We start from the raw sequence: 23,896 nt of genomic DNA, 5'->3' as shown, positions 1-23,896 counted from the left end.
TGTGTGGCTTTCATCACCACATAATCTGAACTCCATAGCCACCAGCTATTTGTCTCTCTACTTCTATTTTGGATGGTGCTTTTGTGTGTATATATACATATATGGCCTTGTCATTATGTACCTATAGATTTACACTTTTCTAAGCATGTTTAGCATGTTAATGTATGTGTATGGTGTGTATACTCTCATGTAGATATGCAAAAGACGTGCTCTTTTCCAACATCATGCATGTGGTAGAGACACTTTTTTTACCGTATTTCCCAAACCATTATGAACTTGGTTGAACCCTTCAAACTTGAGATTAACCATATTGTTTAGAGAGTTTTTTCTCATATAAATCATGTGAAAATTGTGGTTGTATGAAGGTTATGGTTACTATACAACTTACTATTTTTTGCACACACTCAAAATTTTGGACCTTAGGCTCCTTTGAGAACTGTGAAAGAAGAGAGAGATTGCTTCTTCTTCCTGCGTAACGAGAGAGAGATTGCATTTAGATTATGGAGATGGTGATAGATAGCTTGTTCCACCTCTATATAATAAATACGTAGAGTTTTTCTACATTTGTGAGTATCCGCGTGTGTGTGTTTGTGCACACACATGCTCCTTATATAGGCAATTGCGAAAGCAAAGTGAAGGCCAACGCAAAAAGTGGGCACCCTATTTTTAAGCCAAAAGCTAAGCTAATTTTGTGAAAAGAACCCCCTTTCCTTTAAAAACATGGATTGCATTTACATTCAACTCTTGTCTGCACTATCCAATTCTTATTCCTCTGGATAATGAGAGAGGTTGCGTGTAGGTTACGTAGATGGTGATGGAGAGCATATTCCACCTCCATATAATAAGTATATGCATAGAGTTTTTCTACATTTGTGAGTATCCCTATGTGTGTGTTTGTGCACACAGGTTCTCCATATATAGGCAATCTGGAAAACAAAGTGGAGGCTAAGGCGCAAATTGAACACCCTATTTGTGAGCCAAAAGTAGGCTAATTTTGTGAAAAGCACCCCCTTTCCTCTAAAAACATGGATTGCATTTAAAAGTCAACTCTTGTTTTCACTACCTGATTCTATGGTACAATATATTCAATTAAAATGAAATCTTGACAACTAATGTAACCGTAGGTTAACTAAACCTTAGCGCCATACCTTGGCATAATCACAACTCTCATTGTATCGCTTGATGTATTTATGGTTTCGCTTTTCATGAAAATAATTCTCGCAAAGAATCGTTTTAATCCCGTTTCTCAAAAGTATGTTCATTTTGTACCTATGCAGTGGTTAAAAATAATGTTTCTAGAAATAGTCAATTTTAAAAAGCACAGTTCTTTTCAAAAACACGATAAGTGAAAAAAATCGTGAAAATAAGTTTTTTCTAAACCAAAACCATGGCTTCACTTGACCTCCCTGAACTAAGAAGTGACTACTTTTTGTCGAAAAGCACCAAAAAATTTGGATTTTTACAAAATTGAATCCTAGCTTTCCTCGACTTGACAATAAACAGACCGACCTTAGTTTTTGCACGCACTCAAAAGCACAAAAAGCAAGAAAAAGCAATTTTTTTTGAAAACTAAACCAAGTGTCCATCCAACCTAAGAGAACTTGGAAACGACTCTGCATTCTACTTTCATACATGACAACTTTGGACAGTAAGGATTTTATATTGAAATGATGAAAGGAAACTCATGTGCACCTTAAAACCATTTGTTATCTTATTTTCAAAAGAGACCCAAGAATCAAAGATCTTACAACCTTGGCTTGAGGTTCCAGCCAACCACAAGTGGCATGAATGTGCTATGTGTTGTTTGGAAGCTGGGAAGAGAGTTGAGAACATGTGTAATGCAGTGGATGCAAACACTTGGGCTTTAAGAAGTACCTCTTTGAAACATTGATGACACTAGTTCTTCTTTATGGAGTTGAAGTGTGGGGCGGAAGCATCTCAATAACTACTTAGAAATGGTCTCTTGAAAGAAGTACCTCTTTGACACATTGATGACACCGGTTCTTCTTGATGGAGCTCAAGTGTGGGGTGCGGGCATCTCAAAGACTACTTGGAAATAGTTTGAGAATGTCTAGAACCACTTTCTTATTGAGTTAAGACACAAACACCATATATTGTCATGCATAGGGTAAGAATGGGCAAGCCAATGGTCTAGTCCCCCGCAATCTCATATTGGTATTAGAGAGCTCAAGGGAGAGGGGAGCTATGGAAGAGGGGGAAAGAAAACATGGAGGTGTGGCCTCACATGGCTTTGCTTGCTCTCGCTCGCTCTCTCTCTCTCTCTCTCTCTCTCTCTCTCTCTCTCTCTCGCGCGCGCTTCAAGAAGGTAGGCACGGGGACCTACATCAAATCACATGGTGGTGGTCCAAAGAGGTTCACCAGGCTGAGCTGAGCGACTTTCGACACAGCTGCAAGGGCTGGGCAGGTCCCCATCACCACGTGCGAGCTTGTCTTCCCTACGCAATCGCAACACAGCTGCCATGGAAACTTCATACTTCACAATTGTTTTTTCCAGTGCCCTTATTTGGACAGCGCACCCCCACCTCCGTAAGCCTCAAACTCCCTTCAATTCGAGCAAACCCAATCGGACACGGGTTTTTTTCGACCGTCGTTTTCTTTCTTGTAGTAAGGATTTGCAACTGAAATTTCCAATGACCATGGAAATGCCATGCCACAAAAATGGCTAATAAGCCATGCTGGTTAGGGAAAATTGGAATGGTTGCGTGCAGACCAAATTATCGAAACGGGATTTTTGGAGTAGCTTCCAACTTCGACATGGGTTGCAAATAAGGAAAGGCTTTTCGAGAGAAGCCTTGCAACGGGCCTCTTGCTAGCATGGATGAAGGGTAAATGAGGGCAAGACTCTTTGAGGAACATGCAAGAGATTGACAACACGACAAGTCGAGTCAAGTGATGAATGAGGTATGCATAGATTTTCAATTTGTATCACAGATTTTTCAAACATGCTGCATAGCTCTGGCATGCAATAGAGTGAGTGCACTTTAAGCACTCCAAGCACAAGCACAACTTGTGACAATTAACATAAGAGCTGCATACATCGGACCAATGATTAGTTTGCAAACCCGAATCAAGGACGGCTTGAGTGCAAACAGTGTCGTTCAAAAGCATGGCTTCTCTCAAGTACCTCGACAGAACACGCTCATCAAAGGTTAAATTTTGGATCCAAAGGCATGGAAAATCCATATGTTCTAGAATCTCAAGGAGATCAAAAAATATTGTGGCTTGTAGAGTAAAGTTATTTGCCAAGGCCGACATGTTATTCCGATTAAAGAAGCTGATAGGCATATTTTTCTCTAGTTTGAAGTTTTGAATTTTCTAGGGCATGGCTCCTAGGAAAATTTTTCGAACCTGATGAAGTCATGAGCACCCCATTGTTAGACAGCCGGATTCGATCGGTTTTCAAGAATACAGGGCAACAGGTGCATGCAAGCAATATTGGGTAACTTAGGTACATTTTGTCTGTGCAATTACTATCGATATTTTTTGTGCTGCCAATACTATATCTTCCTCGATAAGGTTGAAAATCAACAATACATCATAGTGCATGTTCGACCTAAGGAGCATGGCTCCATAAATTTGGTTGGCCATAGATTTTGTTGGCAACTATCTCTTTGATATGTCCTCCTTGTGTTATCAAGCGGAGGGGCAAAGCAAGGCGCTTAGTTCTAGCACATATTATGTCTTTAAGAGCGGTATTTTTAGGGGTATGACCTAACTAATACACAAGCACTTCATCGTTGTTGAAGGTCACAGTTTGATCTCATCATAGTTTTTCTTTCAAGAAAAAAAGTCCGCAATCAGCTAAGGGGTAGTGGACAAGTTTAATTTCCAAGTTGATTCCAATCACTTTGGATTGTGATGTTTCGCCGTCAACTACTAGTTTGACCAGTTTCCATGCAGAGTCTAACCAAGGGGTTCGACAATGTAGATTCTAACCAAGGGGTTTGGATTGCAAAAGCAACATCCACGGTTACGAGTGCAATAATGCTTGCTTTTCACTAATCTTTCAATTAGTGTTACTAGGCTTTTGCAAGTGGGAGATTCGGTCATGTGCATTTGACTATCAGTAAGTGAACACCATGTTCAACCTCTAGGTACGGATCTGATTTGGTTTTATTTCATTTTCAAATAGGATGTATAAGCTTCTATGCTTTCATGCAATTTTCTCTTTAGAGACATGATAAGGTCGTGTAAGGGAAAAGTATTTTTGGCCGTAGTGTCCAAAATATATCTTTGCATTATGCAGTTATGGACCTACATGTAGGGGTTTTGTTTGGCACATGTTGTCACATGGGATACAACATAGTCTAGGAACTCATGGAGTTTGGTTTAGCTAGTGTGGAGCAAAGTTTATGAGGGCCCCTCTCACTCATTTCGCTGAGTGTTTATAGTTAATCCCACATATAAGTACCTCTCGTAGTTGATGGATGTCATTTTTTTTGGACATCCTTATATGAAACATATTCCACATGTGGAGAATATGATTCTCTGCGACTAACATTGGCGCTCGTTAGTTCAATTTTGTGTCACAAAAAAGTCCCTAAGTGCTGCTCAAATTCGTTCATTAGACCATTCTGAGCACATCGTATCAGGAACAATTTCAGTGGCTAAAATGTTTTGAATACCTAGTAAGACTTGTTAAGGTTACAAGTACTGTTAAAAAACTTAAACGGATGGTTGTTTATACACGTCGCAAAGTTATGTTCTGTAATGAACTAGTTCACTTGGTATCTAGATGTGATGGATTTTTACATTCTATCATGGTCCAAATATGTTAGCATGGTATTTACGTGGAAAGTATTTAGCTTTTTCCCCTTGAGCTGTGAGCATAATATTGGTCATTTGTAAGTACAATTATGGATATTCAGGTTCGGATTTGTTTTTGCCGAATGCATGCACACTAGGTGTTATGGACCCTAGTATTTAGCAAAGGTTGATTTGGAGAGGCATGCACATTATGACATTAGTAGCTTTTAAAGCCTTTCATACTCTATGTGCAATATCTCTACGAGACTAATTGTAGATATATCAAGCACCAATAGAGGTCATGGCTCCGTTTGGGTGCTTGTAGATCAACTCACTATAGTTGACCAAGATGGTTGTTTCTAAAATTATTGATTAATCAACAATAATGCAAGAAATTGTGATTCTTGTCTACCAGTCATTTTGGAGGACTGTCTGTAAACGATGGGGAAACACACCTCAGTACTGTCAGTTATCCAAAGAGGATAGAAAATTAACAAATATTGATCTTGTGCTAAAGGATATGCTGAGTACATACGTTAGCACAAAGCAACCCAATTAGAAAGATTATCTCGCTACTTGGAGTTTGCTTATCATGAGACAAAGCAAGTTGCAACTAAGTTTAGCCTCTTCCTGTTTAAATTAGGTTCTCAACCTTGAACACCGGTTATGGTGGGATTGTTTACTGATGAAGAATGATATAAGTGAGTCACGTATACTTTGCTAATGAGTTACATCAACCAGTTACTTTCATGGAAAGTGAAAAGAGGTATTCTTTTTAGATACGTCTTACTTGTAATAACTCATTTAGCATACTCAAGTGAGTTCTAAATGGGGTTTGTTTGCTATGTTGAGCCGGTCAACATGGTTGCAAAGGGACAAGAATGTGGAAAATCAAGATGCTCTTCTTAATTTCATTGACCCTCCTATTGAACCATGTTCCGATCAAACGGACAACTGGATCCATGAAAGATGCCAATGCAGAAAACATTAGTATTCTTTATGAAGATATCACCAATTTTGTTTTTGAGGACAAAAACGCTTCTCCAAGGGGGAGTAATGTCATGCGTAGCGTAAGAACAGGCAAGCTAATGGTCCAATCCCTCATGGTCTCATACATATACTCCTACTACTTGAGTTAGGATCTCTTTTGATTGAGGTTATGGGCACGGAAAGGGTTGTGGAGTACATGATAAAGATGCAATAAAGCCCCTCACATGGAATTCCTAATTGCATGGGAAGTAGTTTGGGAGAGGGATGACTTACACTTGCTACATGATGCCTCAATAGACTCCCAAGCCTAATGAAGCTTTTCTAGGATGCCAATGGATCATAGCTTGGGAGGAATCTGTTGCATCACAGTTCATACATTACACCATCCATATTGCCCCCAACTACAAATTGAAAGAGGAGATCGTACTCACCATCATAAGCTTGAGTGTATCCCCTTATGAACGATACACACTCTCACAACCATTTATCTTAGCTCCCAATTCGTTTGATGTGTTGGGGCAATCCAGAAGAGTCTCATGACTATGCACCTCCTATGCACATTGTGCTCCGTGCAACTTTAAGAGTCTGAGTATCACACACTGTGTTAGGTAAAGGCAGTGTGCCTCACAGTGCTTTGCCCACATTTATCTCCTTATTCTTTACACATACAAAAATAAGGAGCTCTCACTCATTCTCACATTGTGCTTATACAGTGAGATTTGGGAGCTCCACCCACATCCTGTGTTCTCTCTCTCTCTCTCTCTCTCTCTCTCTCTCTCTCTCTCTCTCTCTCTCTCTCCCTCCGCACACGCATCACATTCGCACACTCTGATACTCAGGGATTGGAAGCACCATTGGAGCTGAGCGGGGAAGCAACAAAAACTGCAGCACATTTTTACAGATCTGTTTTGGCCTATCAAAATGTCTTCATTCACGCCGATTCTTCATTGCACTGATTGGTTTTTTGTCCTCTTCAACTTTGCAGAAGAAAGTTTTTTCAAAATCTTCACCAATTTTGAGATACGTCACTCAGATTGCCTGCACGTCTAAGGTACGCAACTACAGATTTTTACAGATCTATTTTGACCTGTAAAAACAACACATTTCAAGTCCATTTTAGCACTCCCTAACAATTTTCGCGTGGTCTACAACTTTGCAGAAGGAAGTTTTTGCAAATTCTGATTGGTTTGGGAGATATGGGCTGACCAGCTGCTGCAGGGTGTTCGAAAAGTTGAGGATACGACGTATGCCTTATGTGGTTTGATGCTCATGGAGACTCGTGTGATTGCAGTTTGAGCTCGGCAACGTATGCCTCAAGCATGTTTTTTTGGCAGTTCACCGGTAAAGCAGGTATATGTGTACTAGATTTGCAGGTGTTTGCAATGATGTATGCAAAGTGTGGAGATTGGTGCATGCATTTGGAATGTGGTTTGATGCGCTTTGGTTGCTCATGGTTTTGAGTGTGCAGTCACTTTGTTTACTGGTTTTGTACCCATTTTGTTGACGAAACTCTGGCGAAATTTTCTCTACAGTTTATGCACATCGTTGGTGCGATCGAGATTGCGATTGCTTGTAGCACTTAGGATTTGCATGCAGCTTTTTCCCTTTTGGGTGGTGCATCGCGAGCATGTTTCGCTGTACATTTTTGGTCTTGAGCTGTGAGTGCTGGGCCATTTGGAGCAGGTTGAGTCTAGTACTCCCACAGGTGTTGCCATTTGCAGTTGAGGACATCTTCTGCAGTGTTTTGACTTGCATACCGGTTTCAACACAGTAGGTGTCTTGAGCTTTTGCTCATACAGAGAGATTTGGGAGCTCCACCCACATCCTGTACTCTCTCTCTCTCTCTCTCTCTCTCTCTCTCTCTCTCTCTCCCCGCACATGCACCGCATTCGCGCACTCAACACTGCTAGAGTGCTCAACTTTTACTAACATCTGAACTTGGTTCCCTCACATTGACCTATACACTTTCTTGTCCTAGCCATAGTCTGGGCTTTTTATTGTGATTCTCATCACCACAATCCTGGAGCATCAAGAATTACTTATCAGCCCCACACATAGTACATCACATGTATCTTTGGTCCCATAGGTCATATTTGACCTCCGAGGATGATAGTAAGATCTCTCTCTCTCTCTCTCTCTCCTCTTCCTTGTAAGGGTGTGGTCATACGAGCATGGTTATCTGCAATCAAAACTATGCCTCGTTGTAATAAAGAAGTGATAAATGTGCCCTTGCTATAAGACTGTCATGGTCACCCACTCTGCAGTTTGTTGCATTCACTAGTAGGTTATTATTGGTTGATGTTGGTGTTGAAGACTCAGAGAGAAGAAGTTTCGCTTGTGATGGAGCCATACAGAGCAACATATCGCACTCCGAAAAAGCCACATTGGGCGCTTCATCTCATTGTGACGCCTTCATCAATGGCTAACAACTGATAATAATTTGCAACTATGCCATTCTTAGCATAGTTACAAAACCCCAGGCATAGTAGAACTAGACCATTGCAGACGCATAGTTATCTCCCATAGTTGCTAAGCTTAATAAGTAACTTATAGTGAGCCTTGGTATCAAGTGGTTCTTAAAAAATAGACGCATAGTTATCTCCCATAGTTTCTAAGCTTAATAAGTAACTTATAGTGAGCCTTGGTATCAAGTGGTTCTTAAAAATTGAACGAACGGATAAATGATGAGTCAAGGGAACGTGGGAGAAAAGAAAGAACGGTTCAATAAGAGATGCTAAAGCTAGTGCTGACCTGGGGGCTGACCTTTAGTCTTTTAGAAGAAATTGAGAGGTGCGTTAAAACGGCTTTGACCGAGTCGGCAACGTTGCATGTGCCAAAGAAGCTATAAAAGCCAAAGCATCCATCTCTTTGCTAGTCTCTCCCTCTCCCTCTCCCTCCCTCTCTCTCTCTCTCTCTCTCTCTCTCTCGCTCGCTCGCTCTCGCTCTCTCTCCGCACTACATTCCCTCTTATATGAAGAGCAATATCAACAGCGCACTTGCTTCTGTGGGAGAAGTGGCAGCCTTTGCCTTCAGCTTGCTTGAACTGCTGCTCACCCGCATTTTGCCTTTGCTGGGCTTTCTCATTACCCACTTCTTTCTGCATTTCTGCCGCCTTGTTACCACCCTCTTTGCACCTCCTGCTACAGCAGGCCGACGGGCTTCTAAGTTACACCGAGGGAATAAGGAGCAGCAGCAGCAAAGCTATGGCGTCCTTAAGCCACCAAATAGCATAACAGCATCTCTGGGTGTTGAGGAAATTCTCAGTGCTTTTGAGCTTCAAGAGCAGCCACAGCCATCTCCAGCTCAGCTCGCCATAGCCGCTCCTCCTTCTGCTGCCACGAACCATCTTCCTCAAGCGCCTCAACTGAAGCCGTCCGATTCACAGACCGTTCATCTTCGGCCTTCTGCTCCACCCGCCAATGAAGAGCAGACCGCCACAGCTTCAGCCCATTCTGCGCCTCAACTGAAGCCTTCTGCTCCATCCGCCAATGGAGAGCAGACCGCCACAGCTTCAGCTGCCACAGAACCGGTGTATGTGGCCCATTCTGCGCCGTCAGATGCTGAGGAGACCGTTGACAAGGATTCGAAGCAGAAGGCGGTAGATCAACCGTCAGATCTGGACACGAATGAGCAGTCCCAACCGTCAGATCTACAAGGGGTGCCAGATGTGGACCTATCTGATAGGTCTGATTTACTATCCTTAGACTCAGCTTCTGAGCCACGCATGCATGGATCTGATACGTCGGATACAGACGCTAAAGCAGTGAAAGAAGGCCACGTGGGAGACGATGGAAACTTGGAGCCAAAGTCAACGCAGCTGGCACCTAGTGGAAGTATGAAGAGGCACCCGTTCACACGAGTATTGCCCCCTTCCCTCTCTCAAATCAAGCGCACATTGATGCAAAGATCACGTCGATCTTCTACTTCGCCGCCCCTAAAGCCCACTTCACCCCTAAAGCCCACTTCCCCGGGCTTGAAGAGGCCGAGCCCCCGTGTTCGAAAGCTCGTCTCCACCATGAAATCCTCTCCATCCTACGACAACTTCGTTCACAATTTTCGAAAACATTTTTTGCTGGACTCCCCTAAAATCTCAAGATAAAAAGAAGAAATTCTATTGTTTTGTCTTTTAAATTTCTCTTTATGAGCATATTCCCTCTAATGGCCTTGTTTGGACGCTTAGTCTACTTTGTCAAATGAGTCATTGAGATGGTCATAAATAGGCCTGTGATTGTGCTTTGCCATAGCTTTTATGGAGGCCTTCCCATGGGATCTGTTATAAGGTAAATTACTCGACGGCCGATAAATCTTGGAGGGCAAAACTCTTTTGTATCATAAATTGCTTGTAAACAAGAATACATACTCAGAAAAAAAAATGAAGGCTTGCTCAAAAAAATCACTCTCACTGTTGGTTCTATGGGACACCATTCTATGCGTGACATAGTCCATGAGGTCATTTGTCACACTGGCACAGTTAGTGAGGTCACATGCATAATATTGTCGTGGCTATGTAAGCCACCTCTCATGTACATTCTTATGGTTGAGTTAGTGATATTGTTCCACCTTGTTGTCTGAGTTCTCTCTCTCTCTCTCTCACAAAACAAGAATGGATGTGAGGATTCTTTTTTGTAAGAAACGTTCTTTGTTTATCGACACTGACATAGTTAGTGAGGTCACAGTTGTGGCTATGAGCTAGTTCACATGCATGCCGGGTTTGCAACTGGTTGGCAACCAATTGCAAACTTTTCTTGTTCTCATGAGAGGTTGCGGTAAAAATACTCGCAATTGGTTGGCAACCAATTGCAGCCCTGCTCCAAGGGGAGGGGGTGGAGCGGGTAGGGAAACGTAGAAGCGACAAGTGCTTTGTTGACTTTCTTAAGCCTGCGAAGGGAAGACGCCAACCAGGTCGTGCACTTTTCGAGGCTAGTGTACTGAGAAGAGGAAATTCCTCAAGCTCAAGTGAACATAGAAGTTGCCAGCAGCTAGTTGCACAAAAGTTCGCAACCTCGCGTTCATGTGAACAGCACCTATATAAGCCACATTCTTATGGTTGAGTTAGTGATATTTATCCACCTTGTTGTCTCAATTCTCTCTCTCTCTCTCTCTCTCTCTCTCTCTCTCTCTCTCACACACACACACACACACACACACACACACACACACACACACACCCTGAACAAGAATGGATGTGAGGATTCTCTGTTGTAAGAGACTTTCTTTGTTTATTGAAATATTTTTTTGCAAAACGAAAACAAGGAATTATTACTTGGAGAAAATAAAAAGAAAAACTCGAGTTTGTAAAACATTGAAACTCAACTTCAAAAATTTGGACCAGCTTTGCAACATTTGTTTTTATAAACATTTAGAGGGTAAACACCAAAAGAAAATATGTATTTATTTTTTGATTGTGTATAGTTTCACCTTTAGCAAAGGTAAACAAGGAATTATTACTTGGAGAAAATAAATAGAAAAATTAGAGTTTGTAAACATTTGAAACTCAATTCCAAAAACTCAACTGGAGTTTGAATTATTACTTGGAGAAAATAAATAGAAAAACTAGAGTCTGTAAAACATTGAAACTCAACTTTATATAAATTTAGAAGGTAAAAACACCAAAAGAAAAGACGTTCATTTTTTTTTATTGTCTCCTCCTGAGTGCACGTATGCGTCTTGTCCGGCTTAGCATGACTGCTCTATCGAACATGACACCTTAAGAAGATGAAGCCTCTTGATGATGTGTCCTTGTTGATGTCCACCAAGGTTGTTTGGTGTCAACAATCGTATGCGCATATTGGGGACCATAGTCATTAGGGTAAAGGCGATCACGATGTTCCCAGAAGAACCTCACTCATGAGGTCTCCTGTCTCGTTGAATAGTTACCTAATGTCTCTAGAGCTCTAAGAGCAAGAATTTTGGTCCAAAAATTGCATGGCCCATATTTCATAGTACACATTACATAGTAAAGGACATAATGGTAGCGTTGGTATTATATTCGTTTCATTGTGAGATTCTTCTAGATTCCATTGCCCCAGCCAAGCCTTCGAGTTCAGAACTCTCTCTTTCTCTCTCTCTATAAAAGGGTTACTCAAGATTCGAACATGCACGACCTGCAGAAGAATGATACGCAGGGGACTCTGCTAGCCAATCCGCCACTCCAGTTTCATTGCAACGAAACGTCGCACACGCATAGGAAAAAATTGTAAATGCCATCCGCGTCCCCACAGCGGCCAGCTCGTCTGTCGACTCCCCTGCCTTGCTTTTGCGCCCTCTGCAAGGTCGTCTGTCGCTCACAGCTCTGCCTCGATTGCGACCTCACAACCCTGCCTCGTGTCCGCTGTGTTGCTTGGCATCAATTGAGGTTCCGCTTTTTCACGGAATTAACGCCAGCTGGTACCCCCTACTATCTCCATAATAATACCAAGACCATGAAAAGATAAGCGATAGTATCTCCATTGGATTTCATAGTACACAGTACATCTGTATATTTAATGCTCGTTCATCTTTGGCTCCCTCTCATATGATTCACATATCCTATCCTTTGTCTCTATAGCCTCCCATTTGCCTAACTATACCCTCAATTGGAATGTTGAGGTACACATTTGACCAATAGAATTGTGTAATCCATGTGATAAATGGGCATCAGCTTGGTCGGATGATGAATCCATCTAACGTAGTGCACACATTGAGAGAGAGTATGAGATCTATGGTGGATAAACCAATTTGATCATTTATCATTGTGTGAGCATAGTAGCAATAAAGAGTAAGTAGATATTAGATACAATGGTGTACTCAATACAATGAATGGAAACTTGTTTGATTGATTAGAGATTTGAGAGAGAGTTGATACAAGTATTGCGTAGGCCTTATAGGCTCAAGGTGAAATATGAAAATAAAGGTGAGAGGGATATGAACCACATATGGTAAAGGGAAAACAGTTGTTGGGGTAAAGGTGATGTGCCTCTTATTTCGGGCGGATGCGCTAGAGGCGTCTGATTGCTCATCTCTTGTATACACCTTATTTTTTATTAGATAGAAGAATAAAGGGCTCTCGGAGAGTTCACTAAAGTTTATGTAACATAGCATGTGCGTTCAACAAAAGGGAATTTAATTTCTTGTGAATTCACAGATTCATGTATACAAGAGGGGTATAAGGGGTAATTAAAATCCATTTTGTTGAACACACGTGATGTAAGAAAATTTTACTTAGTGAACGCCCCGAGAAAGGGCTTTCTCTCTCACATTGTGGTGAGCTATTCCACCCACATCCTGTGTTCTCTCTCTCTCTCTCTCTCTCTCTCTCTCTCTCTCTCTCTCTCTCTCTCTCTCAACCCTAGCGTGTCTTCTTCCTGTTCCCGTCGTCGTCCTCCTGCACCCTCTCTGTCTCCCCCTAGGCGAGGGGCTGCCCTGTGGGGGGGCGTCAAGCCAAAGCCCTGCCCCTGGCGAGCCCACAACCAGTCAACATAACTACATCTTCCTGCTTCTCCTGCAAATGCAACTTCCTACTTCTCCCCTCGGTGGTCTCGCCAACAATACAGCAACAGCCTCGTCATTTGTCCGTAACGAGACTGTTTCTCCCGTAACGAGACTGCCTCGTCGTCTGCCTTGACTTGCGTTCTTGGCATGTCTCGACTCGTGTTTTGCTTGGAACCGCCTAAGTCTATTCAAACAACTCTCTGCCTAGGGTTTGTTCCCACAGCAGTCGACCTACTCCGAGAATGAACACTCCTAAGCCCTCCGCAAAGAGGCGACCAAGCTTCGCAGCAATCGTAACAGCCCCGAGCAAGCTCACTCAGATTAGACAGCTCCAAGCAACCTTCGACTGAGTAATGGAGGAGAACCGCGACCTCAAAGCTCGCCTTAGCAAGCTTGAGGCACGCTTTGACTACATGGTCGAGCTTGCCACTGACAAAGTAAAAGAAGTCGAATCAAAGGTCACCCAAGCCCAATCGGCCACCTTTGCCAATGTACAGACTTGCGTGACAACAGAGTTCCGTAAACAAATACTTCAAGAAGAAAATGCCCTCAAGGTTCGAATTGGTGGGCTCCCCTCGTCATGGTGCATCATCGAGGACACTCTCGAGGAAGCGATCACCAAGCTCAACGACATCCTTCAACCAATTAACATCAAACCTGAAAAGGTTTCTTGGATCAATGACACACACAGGCAAGTGCCACCCGAACACTGTCTTCTCACTTTCAAAGACAGAGAGGATAAGATGCAGCTACTACGACAAGCTCGACTCCTCAAAGGGACAAAGATTTGGATCAACGAGGAGCTGACAACAAATCAATTGAAGATAAAAAAGAGCGAGCTCAAGAAGATGCACGAAGCCCGCAAGCAAGGTAAATGGGCAGTCTATCGAGGTGGTAAAGCCATCATTCAAGAATTTCGAACCCCTAAAAGGGCTCTGTCCAACCCCCCCTAGATCTTGTTTCCCCTTTTTCTTTTACCCCGATGATTGGACCCTCAATCCTTAACTGATATGTATCCGATGGCTTCACTTAGAAGCAACGAGTCGATGTAATGTCTTTTGTGATGGTCCCATGGGTCATATATGACCTACGTGGACGATAAATCAATCTCTCTCTCTCTCTCTCTCTCTCTCTCTCTCTCTCTGTGCACATGCACAATATTTGTGCACTCACAGTTGGTATCAGAGCTACGGCTTGGCGATGACGAGGAACGGTGTTGAGAGATCTAAGGCAATAGTTTGCTCGCTCTCGGCGGTGGAGAGATCAAGAAATATTGGAAGCTTTGTACGAACAAAATGGGAGCTTGTGAGCTCAGCTGATAGTGGTGTATGCTCTTGTGGAAGCTCAGAAGACGATGTGGAAGATATCGTGTAGGTGAAGGTTCTACCCTAAAAACTATGTGCAAAGCACAACTGTTTTCAAATTTGTTTTTCTCCTTGTACATTGCACATCTGATAGTTTTGCTCTAGGTACCCCTCCATTTAGACGTAGTCTACAAGTTTATATAAGAAACTTTTTTTAAAATCCTCGCCGTTTTATTGATATTTAGCTCAAGCTGACTGTATATGAAAAATTTCAGGTTTTCTCTTTCGCACAATGTGCGAGTATGATGCACTTTTCAAAGCATGAAAGGTGCTCAAAGTTAGGTGTATAAATTATGGGGTTGAAGATGCAATTTCAGCTTGTGCAGAGCTTGAGGTTTTTGGTAAAGTAGAAGCGGGTAGATTTGGCCGAGAGATGCCCGTTTTTATTAAGGCAAATTTGCCGGCATTGGCACCACAAGTGGAGTGTCTCTCATAGGTTTTCACAGGACACTTTGACATTGATTTTGTGCTTCATGATCTTTGCGGACGGATTTGCATATGTTATGGTGCATGGTTGACGCCCATTGTACATGCATTTTGGGGAGAACGCCAATGAGCTCTGTTGAGCGCACTATTTTTGCATTGATCAATTTTTAGATTGCAACTCTTTCGATGTTTGTTTATGCGCGGTCATTCTGTTTGTGTACGTTGAGTGCGGATTGCCATTGTATGCATACTATGAAGCCATTTTGGCATTTCTACTCATTGGTATTGAGTACTATTATGGTTTATGATTTTTGTGGTTTGTAACATTTAATGGTCTAGTAACTTGCCTGTAGAGGAAAATAGCATGAACATAGTGAGCATTTCATTAGAATAGATTCCTAATGAGAATAACAAGAGTGCTTGGGTGGAGATAGCAACAAAAAGTATAACACCTTGTTAGATAGCATGAACAATACTTCAAAAGAGAGAGAAATTAAACAATTGATAACAGTTGAGGACCGGATTTTCATGGAGCCAGTCCTCCCTCCAAAAGGCTTTGTATTATGGTTTCTCCCATTAAGAGAGACATTTTACAATACAATTCTTTGTGTTCCTTCAATACTAGCTAGTGCAATGAAGATGGAAACTTCAAGCACTAAGCAAAACACTTATCAAACACAACATCAATTCCCTCACGGTCTCAGACCCAAGACCTCACACACCTTCCAAGATGGTGAGAGCTAGCGGGGTATGAGAGTAGATTGAAAGGAAGAAGGAGTAGTCTTACGAGAAAGATGTACATCTCCTCACATAATCACTCATATAAGCATAGCTTAGCTTAGTAATTAGCATGGTAGAGGAGATGAGCATGCATTGAAGCTTGGCTCTTGGTTGGATTTGCATCACAAAGCCAAGAGTTGTTGGTGTAGGCCTCCCTTCTCACAAGCTTGGAGTAGGTGGTATGCTTTCCATTAAAGCTTGAGAAGGAGAGAGAGAGTCTTCTTGCCCCACACATAGATTGTGTGAGTGTGTAAGTGAATAATGCCTTTGAATAATCAGCCCCTTCTCTCTCTTGGTCGACCCCTCTTCCTATTTGCTCATGCTCACTCCCTATTGGACCTCCCCAGGCTCAGCCAATGGAAATTAAGCAGCATAAGTGATACCTTCTGACATGTGCCCCTCTTTCCCCTTTTGTGAGAGCTTCTGCTAATTAATTAATGCAACTAAACTCTCATTGGACCCCTTTGTCTCCTGGCTAATAGGAATCACGCAAGCCATTGGGCTGCTGAATGCTCATTGGACCCCTAGGGAGACTGTCCAATAGTCTTCTAGAGAGCTTAATTCTTATTGGTTCTTTTATTAAGTGTTTTGAAATTAATTAAACTATATTTACTCTAGCCTAATTCTCATTGGTCCACCTCCAAGGCCATCCAATAGGATTTGAGTACACCTTGTGGCCATTTGGGCTAGGGAGCTGACATGTGTCCCTCTTTCCCGTTGTGTACAAAGGAAGCTTGTGTGTGTGTGAGTTTCTCTCTCATCCTCTACTTCTTGGGCTCTCCCCCTCCCTTGCAAGGCTTGAGAAAGACTTTTGGGACACACACAAAGCATCCAATTTCCCTAGGCTTTTGACCTTTGGACACAACCTTTGAATTTTGGAACCATAGCATTTTGGAAGTCTTAATGGGCTGAACCTTGGATATTTTAAGCCCATTGTTGCACATTGCTCTTTTGCAAATGCCCTCCCCCTTTGGATACCTTATTTTCCCTCCTTTGGATCCCTATTGTGGCCAGTCTGCTAGCTTAACCAATATTCTAGCTTTTTCTCCCCTGGCACTTCCCCATATTAAATGATCAGTTTAACATGAAAAAATCATTTAGGAGAATTAGATATTGATTATTATGACATGGTTTTTGGTTTTGAGTCCTCTTTCAGAGACTATAATGGTCGAGGTTTACTTCCACTTTGCCATATCTTTTGTTGACAATTTTTGGTAAGTTTGTAGTGGTTGAGATTATCTCTCACTTTAGCATTTCAAATGTGGTTTATAATTTTAGAGTTTGCATTGAGATTTTGTTCATTTTGCAAGAGAGATTGTGTTTGATTTTTTATATATTTCTCGACATACTTTTGGCTTGCTTGTTGTACACTCTTTTGATGTATTTGCAGTCATTGGATTGAGATGGTGATTCTCTCTTCTTGTGGTTGACTTTGCTCCCACATTGACAGACATATGGTTGTTTTTGGACACAAATGTTGATCTTAAATCCACTTTTGCAAGAGTCAAATTTGTGTAGACTCATAGTTGCTACAGGTAGACTTATAGAATACATTGTTTTCGATCAATGAATATTTGGATGTGAGTCTACTGCATACAATTTATAGGTAGTCACTGTATAGCTTCCATGTACTTTAGGCAGTTGAGATTTGCATCAGTGTGATGATTGCAGAGCACAGTGTGGTCACAAAATTGTGGGAGATTTTATAAGTTGATTCCCTTGAGCAATACAAGTGTTGCTGAGATCTTTTGAAATTGTTTTCTCCCCGTAGAGAGATCCTTTCATTCCAAGTTTGGTGCACTTCTCTTTGGCATTGGTTTATTCACATTGCCTTTGTCTATGTTGTAGAGCCATATCTTCACTTATGGTAGTTGATATGTGTGATAGTCCTGAGTCCATGACGATGACTCGTGTGAGACAGCAATCTTGTTCATTTCGACACTTGAGATGTTGGCATTGTGGTCGCACATAGCACATTAGATGTTGTTGCTTTAGATGCACCAGGCAGTGACGTAGATGTATGTATGATGTAGAGACAATTTTGATGACATAAAATAGAGAGGTGGCTTTGTATGCTAGTGACGGTGATGTCACGTTTATCTCTAGTGCTCCTCTTGCATTTGTTTTTGATAGAGATGCCACTTCCTCTTGATGGCTGCTAGATAAGTATGCAGAGTTCCATGTCACATCATGTCGTGAGTGGTTTAGTACTTTTGATAGTAGGAGCCTTAGTTGTGTGTATCTAGCTCATAAATCAACATATGACATAGAGGGTGTAGGATATGTGTGCTTGTCATTACCTAGTGGTGCATCTTATATGCTATGACATGTGCGTTATGTTCTTGAGATCGCATAGAGTTTGATATTAGTGAGACAATTGAGAGATAGTGGATGGAAGGTACTACTTAGAGAGCACTTATTTGAGATACGTTACGGTTCATTAGTCCTTGTGAGAGGAGCCAGGATTGGCTTGGTCTACCCTATGCATTTATTTGACGTTCAAGATGGCATAGTCTTGATTACATTACAATCATGTCAGTAAGAGGTTAGACACATATCTTTCATAGATGAGCTCCAAAGTGTTGTGCACAACATGTCTATAGATGAAGAGTTAGAATAGCCATGCCTAGCGAGACACATCACATTGACCATCTTAAGACATATATTTCTCCCCTCATGAAGATGAGCAATATGGAGTTTTTTGACATGCTCATGCTAGAGGATGATATGGTGATGCTAGGATATGTGGATAGAGTCCCTATAGATGATGAGGGAGTGACGACTACCCCGAAGTTAGGCTTGACACGTCCATACACGACTAGTTCTGGTGGTGATGCATTGAGCATTGAGATACCTAATGTCGATAAATTGGCACAGTTCACTGCACATGGCATTGATGTGATAAGCATGGATATGCTGACATAGATTACGCATTTCTCATCTGCCTTTGGGACTCTCCTGTACGACCTCTTAATGTCGAGACCCGATATAGTAGCTGCAGTAAGAGCGTTTGCAGTTGGGATTGTCAGTTGTGTGATGAGTGAAAGTAGCATGATGCATCATAGAGCAGTGCAGGCCATTACAAGATACTCACAAGGTTTTCTCTCTGATTCTAGTAGGGATGTTTTCTTTTGCATACCGCTAGAGCCTGTATGGTAGCATGCATCAACTTCGAGAGAGCCAGTGGGTATAGGTTGAGACGAGATTCCTCCCTATACCTCTTGTACGTACTACTAAGTCCTATTATAGTGCCACTTATCGACACATTTTCCTTTTAGTGGAAGATTATTGGGGTAAAGGCGGTGTGCCTCTTACTTCGTTCGAATATCTTCAAAAAGTAAATTCGCATTAAGTAGCAGAACCTCCACTAAAATTATCCCTTTTTTGTTATGTGCAATCAAATTGGAACATTTATTCTATGTAGAATAGAAAGTCTTTATTTGAAAAGGCTTGTCATTTCTTACATTTTGCAAAGGCTATCATTTCTTACAATATTACCCTTCACGTTTGCATTTAAGATTAGATGTTTTGTAAGTTTTCTTTTAAAAGTGGACCAGGGAGTGACAATTGGAGGCCCTCTCCTCCCTTGGAAGTTTTAAGCTGGATTATATAAATTATAGATTGGGTGCTATGAACAAGGCTTGAATTCTAGGTCCTTGGTCACTTGAGAACCCAACTCCTCCAATTGCCATTTGATCGATGAGAACTCTCTAATATTCTCAATGATGTTGTGACTCTTTGTAATGCTAAGATCATCCATTTCCTTCTCAAGTTGTGTAAGCTTGGCGGTTGAGATTGATGCAAAAATGGCATAAAGATCATCCTAAATCTCCAAGAGCTACAAAAAGATAATATGAGGAATATATGGAGGTATACCATGACCTATGAGTGTAATAGCTCGAGGCTCCATGAACTCTATACAACGCACATGATTGTGTGTGGGCGCTTAATGATAGACCATGCTAACTTTTGCAATGTTCAAGACAGATTGCATGAAAATACTAAAGAGATTTCAAAGATTCAAGGGCTTAGAGAATGGAGTGAATACGTTTTCCATAGAAAAAGTCATAGGGGCCTAAGAAACGTTGAGAAAAAAAGAGAAACAAAATGCACCTTTTGGATAATCTTTTAGTAGTCAAGTAAGAGTGTCATGGGAGCCCAATGGAGAGGCACCATAAACATCACCATGGGGTTAGTACAACCAAAAATACCAAATAATGTAGGCCTTATGCCCTGAGGAGTAGAAAAAGCACCTTGTGTGGTGCCAAAGATTGTGTCCATGATTAGAGAGCCATGCATACCCACCAACAATGGACCTGAAGGAGGAGGCTTGGTTCCTTCTTCCTTGGAGGAAGTACCAACTATAGAAACTTGGATTTTGGGTATGTTCTCTTTTTAAGACATGATGATGCACCAAGTCTAGAGTGAGATAATCCATAGAAAAAGTCCAAGAGGGGAGATAAATTGTAGAGGCTGGTTAGGAGGAGAACATATGTCTAGAGTTCATAATCTAAGGACCTTAATGGAACACCATGAATATAATCAATCTATATATGTAGGGTGATCGCTACCAGTTGAAAATTTAGATCCATTGTAGGCAGTAAAAAACATAAGAAATCACTTGTTGAGGAGGTCATTGCAATCTTGATGTGGATCCAATGCAAAAGATTCAAAGTGCTAGGGCTGCAAGTTAAAATGTTGTAGTTAAATACTATATTTGGGCTAGATGTTGAGAGGCTAATATGATGGCTGCCCAAAAAAAATTAGCAGTATGGCTTGAGTTTTTGTATCAAGTGGTCTCTAAATTCCTACAAAACGGGATTTCTTAGAAGATGCCAAAAAATATACATACTTGACTGAATTCTTTACAACAAACTCCTAACTGAATTCTTTACAATAGACTCCTCAACACACAATTCCAATGAAGAAGGTTGCCAAGTAGAGGTGGTATCCCCTGTAGATGTAGGGATATCTAAGCATTCCTTGACCGCAATGCTTGATTTGATGAAGGAACAAAGAAGAAGAGCAAATAAAGGAGAGAAAACATAAACATACACACACACTCACAAACAAAGGGGAATAAGGTTCAATTTTCAACGATGCACTCTTCTTATTCGATCCCAACAATGCACTCTACTTAGTTAATCCTAAACTAATTTAGTTTATTTATCACAATCCTAATTAGGATAGGCCCAATATAAACCTAAAATAGCTCAATAGAGATGTTGAAAACCTAATCTAGGCTTTAAATGTTCCTCAGAATAAATAACTAGCTTAATTTATTCCAATATTCCGGAGAGTAAGCCCAATGTTTGAAGTCTTCATTTGAAAATCAAACTTGAAGCCATATTAAGGTTATATAATAGCGTAACCTAGACTTCCACTGCTCCTTTTTTCTTATAAAAAAAAGCAATGCTATGTAAGAATTAGAATATATTAAACAAAGAAAAACAAAGATCCCCGTGCTAAAGCTTGCCATGGAAGAAACATCACCAATTAACAATAGTCAAACCTAGATTTTACAAGGAACGAGAAACCAACAACCACCTAACCATTTATTAGTGTAACGGAGTTGGACTTGTAACATAAAAAGTAGTGGAATTAAAAAAACTATAGTGATCATTTTTAAGAGAATTCTCCAAGAGCATAAAGAGAAGACTTGATGATCGATAGGATCATATTAATTATACCTAATTAGCTTGGCATTAACAATACTTTGCAAGAGAGAGAATTAGAGAAGTTGACAACAGTTGAGGACCGGATTTAGTTGGAGCCGGTCCCCCCTCCAAAAAGCATTTTTATTATAGATTATCCCATAATGAGAGACTTGGTACAACACAAGCTTTGTGTTCCTTAAGACCTAATCTATGCAATGAAGGTGGAAAGATTCATGCATCAAAATTATGCCCTTAATCAACTTCATGAAAGCATCAACTTGTTTCCGGTCTCAACCAAGACCTCAAACACCTTCAAAGGTGGAGAGAGCTAGCAAGGAATGAGGGTAGGGAAGAGAAAGAAGAAGTAACATACGAGAAAGAAGTACCTTCCTCACCATAGATTACTCTTGTAGCTTATCTTAGCATAGTAATAGAGATGGTTGAGAAGATGAGCATGCCAGTGAACCTTGGCTCTTGGTTGGATTTGCATTCCATAGCCAAGAGTTGCTGGTGTAGGCTCTCAACTTCTCAAGCTTGGAGAAGGAGATGGAGTTCTTTGCTTCACACCATCAAAGTGTGTGTGTTGTGTGTGAGAGAGAATGAGAATAAGGATGCCCAAATCAGCCCCCTCTCATGCTTGGTTGACCTCCCTCTCTCTCTCTCTCTCGCGTATTATTTAATTATATCATTTGGACAAGTGTCCTCTTTTCCCTCTTTTGCTTAATTATTTATTCAAATGCATCTAAATTCTCATTGGACCCCTTTAAAGCCTATGCAATAGGATTCAAGCACATCATGAGGGCAAAATGGGGAGGATCTTGGCATGTGTCTTTTATGCTTCTTAAGAGATCATGTTTGAACTGAACACTTCAAGCACCTTAGTCATTTAAGCATGACAATGTTTTATGCCTCTTGAGAGATCATGTTTGAATTGAACACTTCAAGCACCTTAGTCATTTAAGCATGACAAGCACCTCAAGCTTGGGCAAGGTTCCCACAAACACCTTAAGCACCTTAGTCAGTAAGCATGACAAGCACCTCAAGCTTGGGTATGGTTCCCACCTGAAGATCATCCCTAGCTTGCTTGAGGTCTTAGGTCTAAGGACTTTTAACACTAAGCTTTGGAGGTCTTTGATGAAGCTAACCCTAAGGTCTTCTAAGCTCCATTATATGCACATGTCTATATTCTACCTATTGTTCCCATTCATCTCTTCCGTTACCTCTCTACCTATTGTTTCCATTAATGTTAGATTTTATGACATTACCTCTCTCTTCAAACCATAGTCGTCCTCGACTATGAGGTAGAAGAGATAAATTTTTAGTCATTAGTCTACGTTTCTTAGTGGGTAGAGGATCTCTTTTTACCCTATGAAATCATTCCAGAATGGATGACTAGTCCATTTGGTGCTTGGGAGACTTAGCTGCCGCAAGCATGTCTGCTCTTTAGTCCATATCATACTCCCAAAGTAGAGTGACAAATTCTACTTGGTGTTTGGGCGACGCCGTAATCAAAAACATGATTCTCAGCATGCATACTATTTAGATTTGTGCACAAAAGAGGATTAGTCTTACAAGAGAAAAACATTGTTCATTTAGAAAGCATTTACATTTGCTTACTCTAGTGTAGCATTGTAAGCATTGACAAGGTTCATACTATGCTTAAGCTGTGTTCCTTGCATCCATCTAGCATTTTCAAAAGGATAGTTTTTAAATTTAATAAGATATCGTTGGATAATCTTACAATGTCTTAGTACCTTGTCTTCATGTCGAAGGATTGATTCGGGTTGCAACACCTCTTCTTGATCTTCGATCTCTAGTGGGTCCTCAAACATTGGTTCTTTTGGTGGCTCGCCTTTGTAAGGCTTGAGTAGGCTCACTTGAAAAGCATTGTGAATGAGCCAATGGTTCGGCAACTTGAGTTGATAGGCCATCTCGTTGATTAGTTTTAAGATTTGGAAAGGACCATAGTATCTTTTTGCTAACTTAGGTGGCCCATATGATTTTTCCCCGTAGTTTGGCTAAATTGAGACTTGGGAAACTTGAGTAGGACCCGATCATTTTTCTTGAAGGCTAAGGACCTTCTGTGCTTGTTAGAAGCAGCCTTTTGCCTTTGTTAGGAGATGGATATAGCCTTCTTCATCTTCTAAAAAGATTCTTGTAGGTCTTGGATATACTCATCAGCGGCGGCGAAGATCTTACCATGTACCTTAAGTAGCAAGAGACTTTTAGGTCTTCCCTCAATGATTTCAAAAGGAGCCTTCCATGTAGTGGTATGGGACAGTGTTATTGTACACATACTCTACAAGAGGTAAGTACCTCTCCCATTGGGCACATTGATCTACTTCTATAACATAATTCTTGAGTAGATCGAGAATCGTAAGGTTGGCTATTTCACTTTGGCCATCAGTTTGTGGGTGATAGGCCAAAGAGAAATTTAGCCGT

The 23,896-nt window shown here is 41.2% G+C and overlaps 1 protein-coding gene across 1 annotated transcript; it reads left to right on the top strand.

Moving 5' to 3' along the window:
- The first annotated feature begins 8,636 nt into the window (after window positions 1-8,636).
- On the top strand, window positions 8,637-10,316 carry LOC147420558 (uncharacterized). Its single transcript, XM_086504336.1, has one exon. The coding sequence runs from the start codon at window positions 8,729-8,731 to the stop codon at window positions 9,854-9,856; it is 1,128 nt and encodes a 375-aa protein (XP_086360462.1). The 5' UTR covers window positions 8,637-8,728; the 3' UTR covers window positions 9,857-10,316.
- Window positions 10,317-23,896: the final 13,580 nt, after the last annotated feature.

Source organism: Adiantum capillus-veneris, chromosome 28 (genome assembly GCF_014529385.1).
Source record: "Adiantum capillus-veneris isolate H3 chromosome 28, ASM1452938v2, whole genome shotgun sequence".
Taxonomy (NCBI): domain Eukaryota; kingdom Viridiplantae; phylum Streptophyta; class Polypodiopsida; order Polypodiales; family Pteridaceae; genus Adiantum; species Adiantum capillus-veneris.
This window is presented reverse-complemented; position numbering and strand designations above follow the sequence as displayed.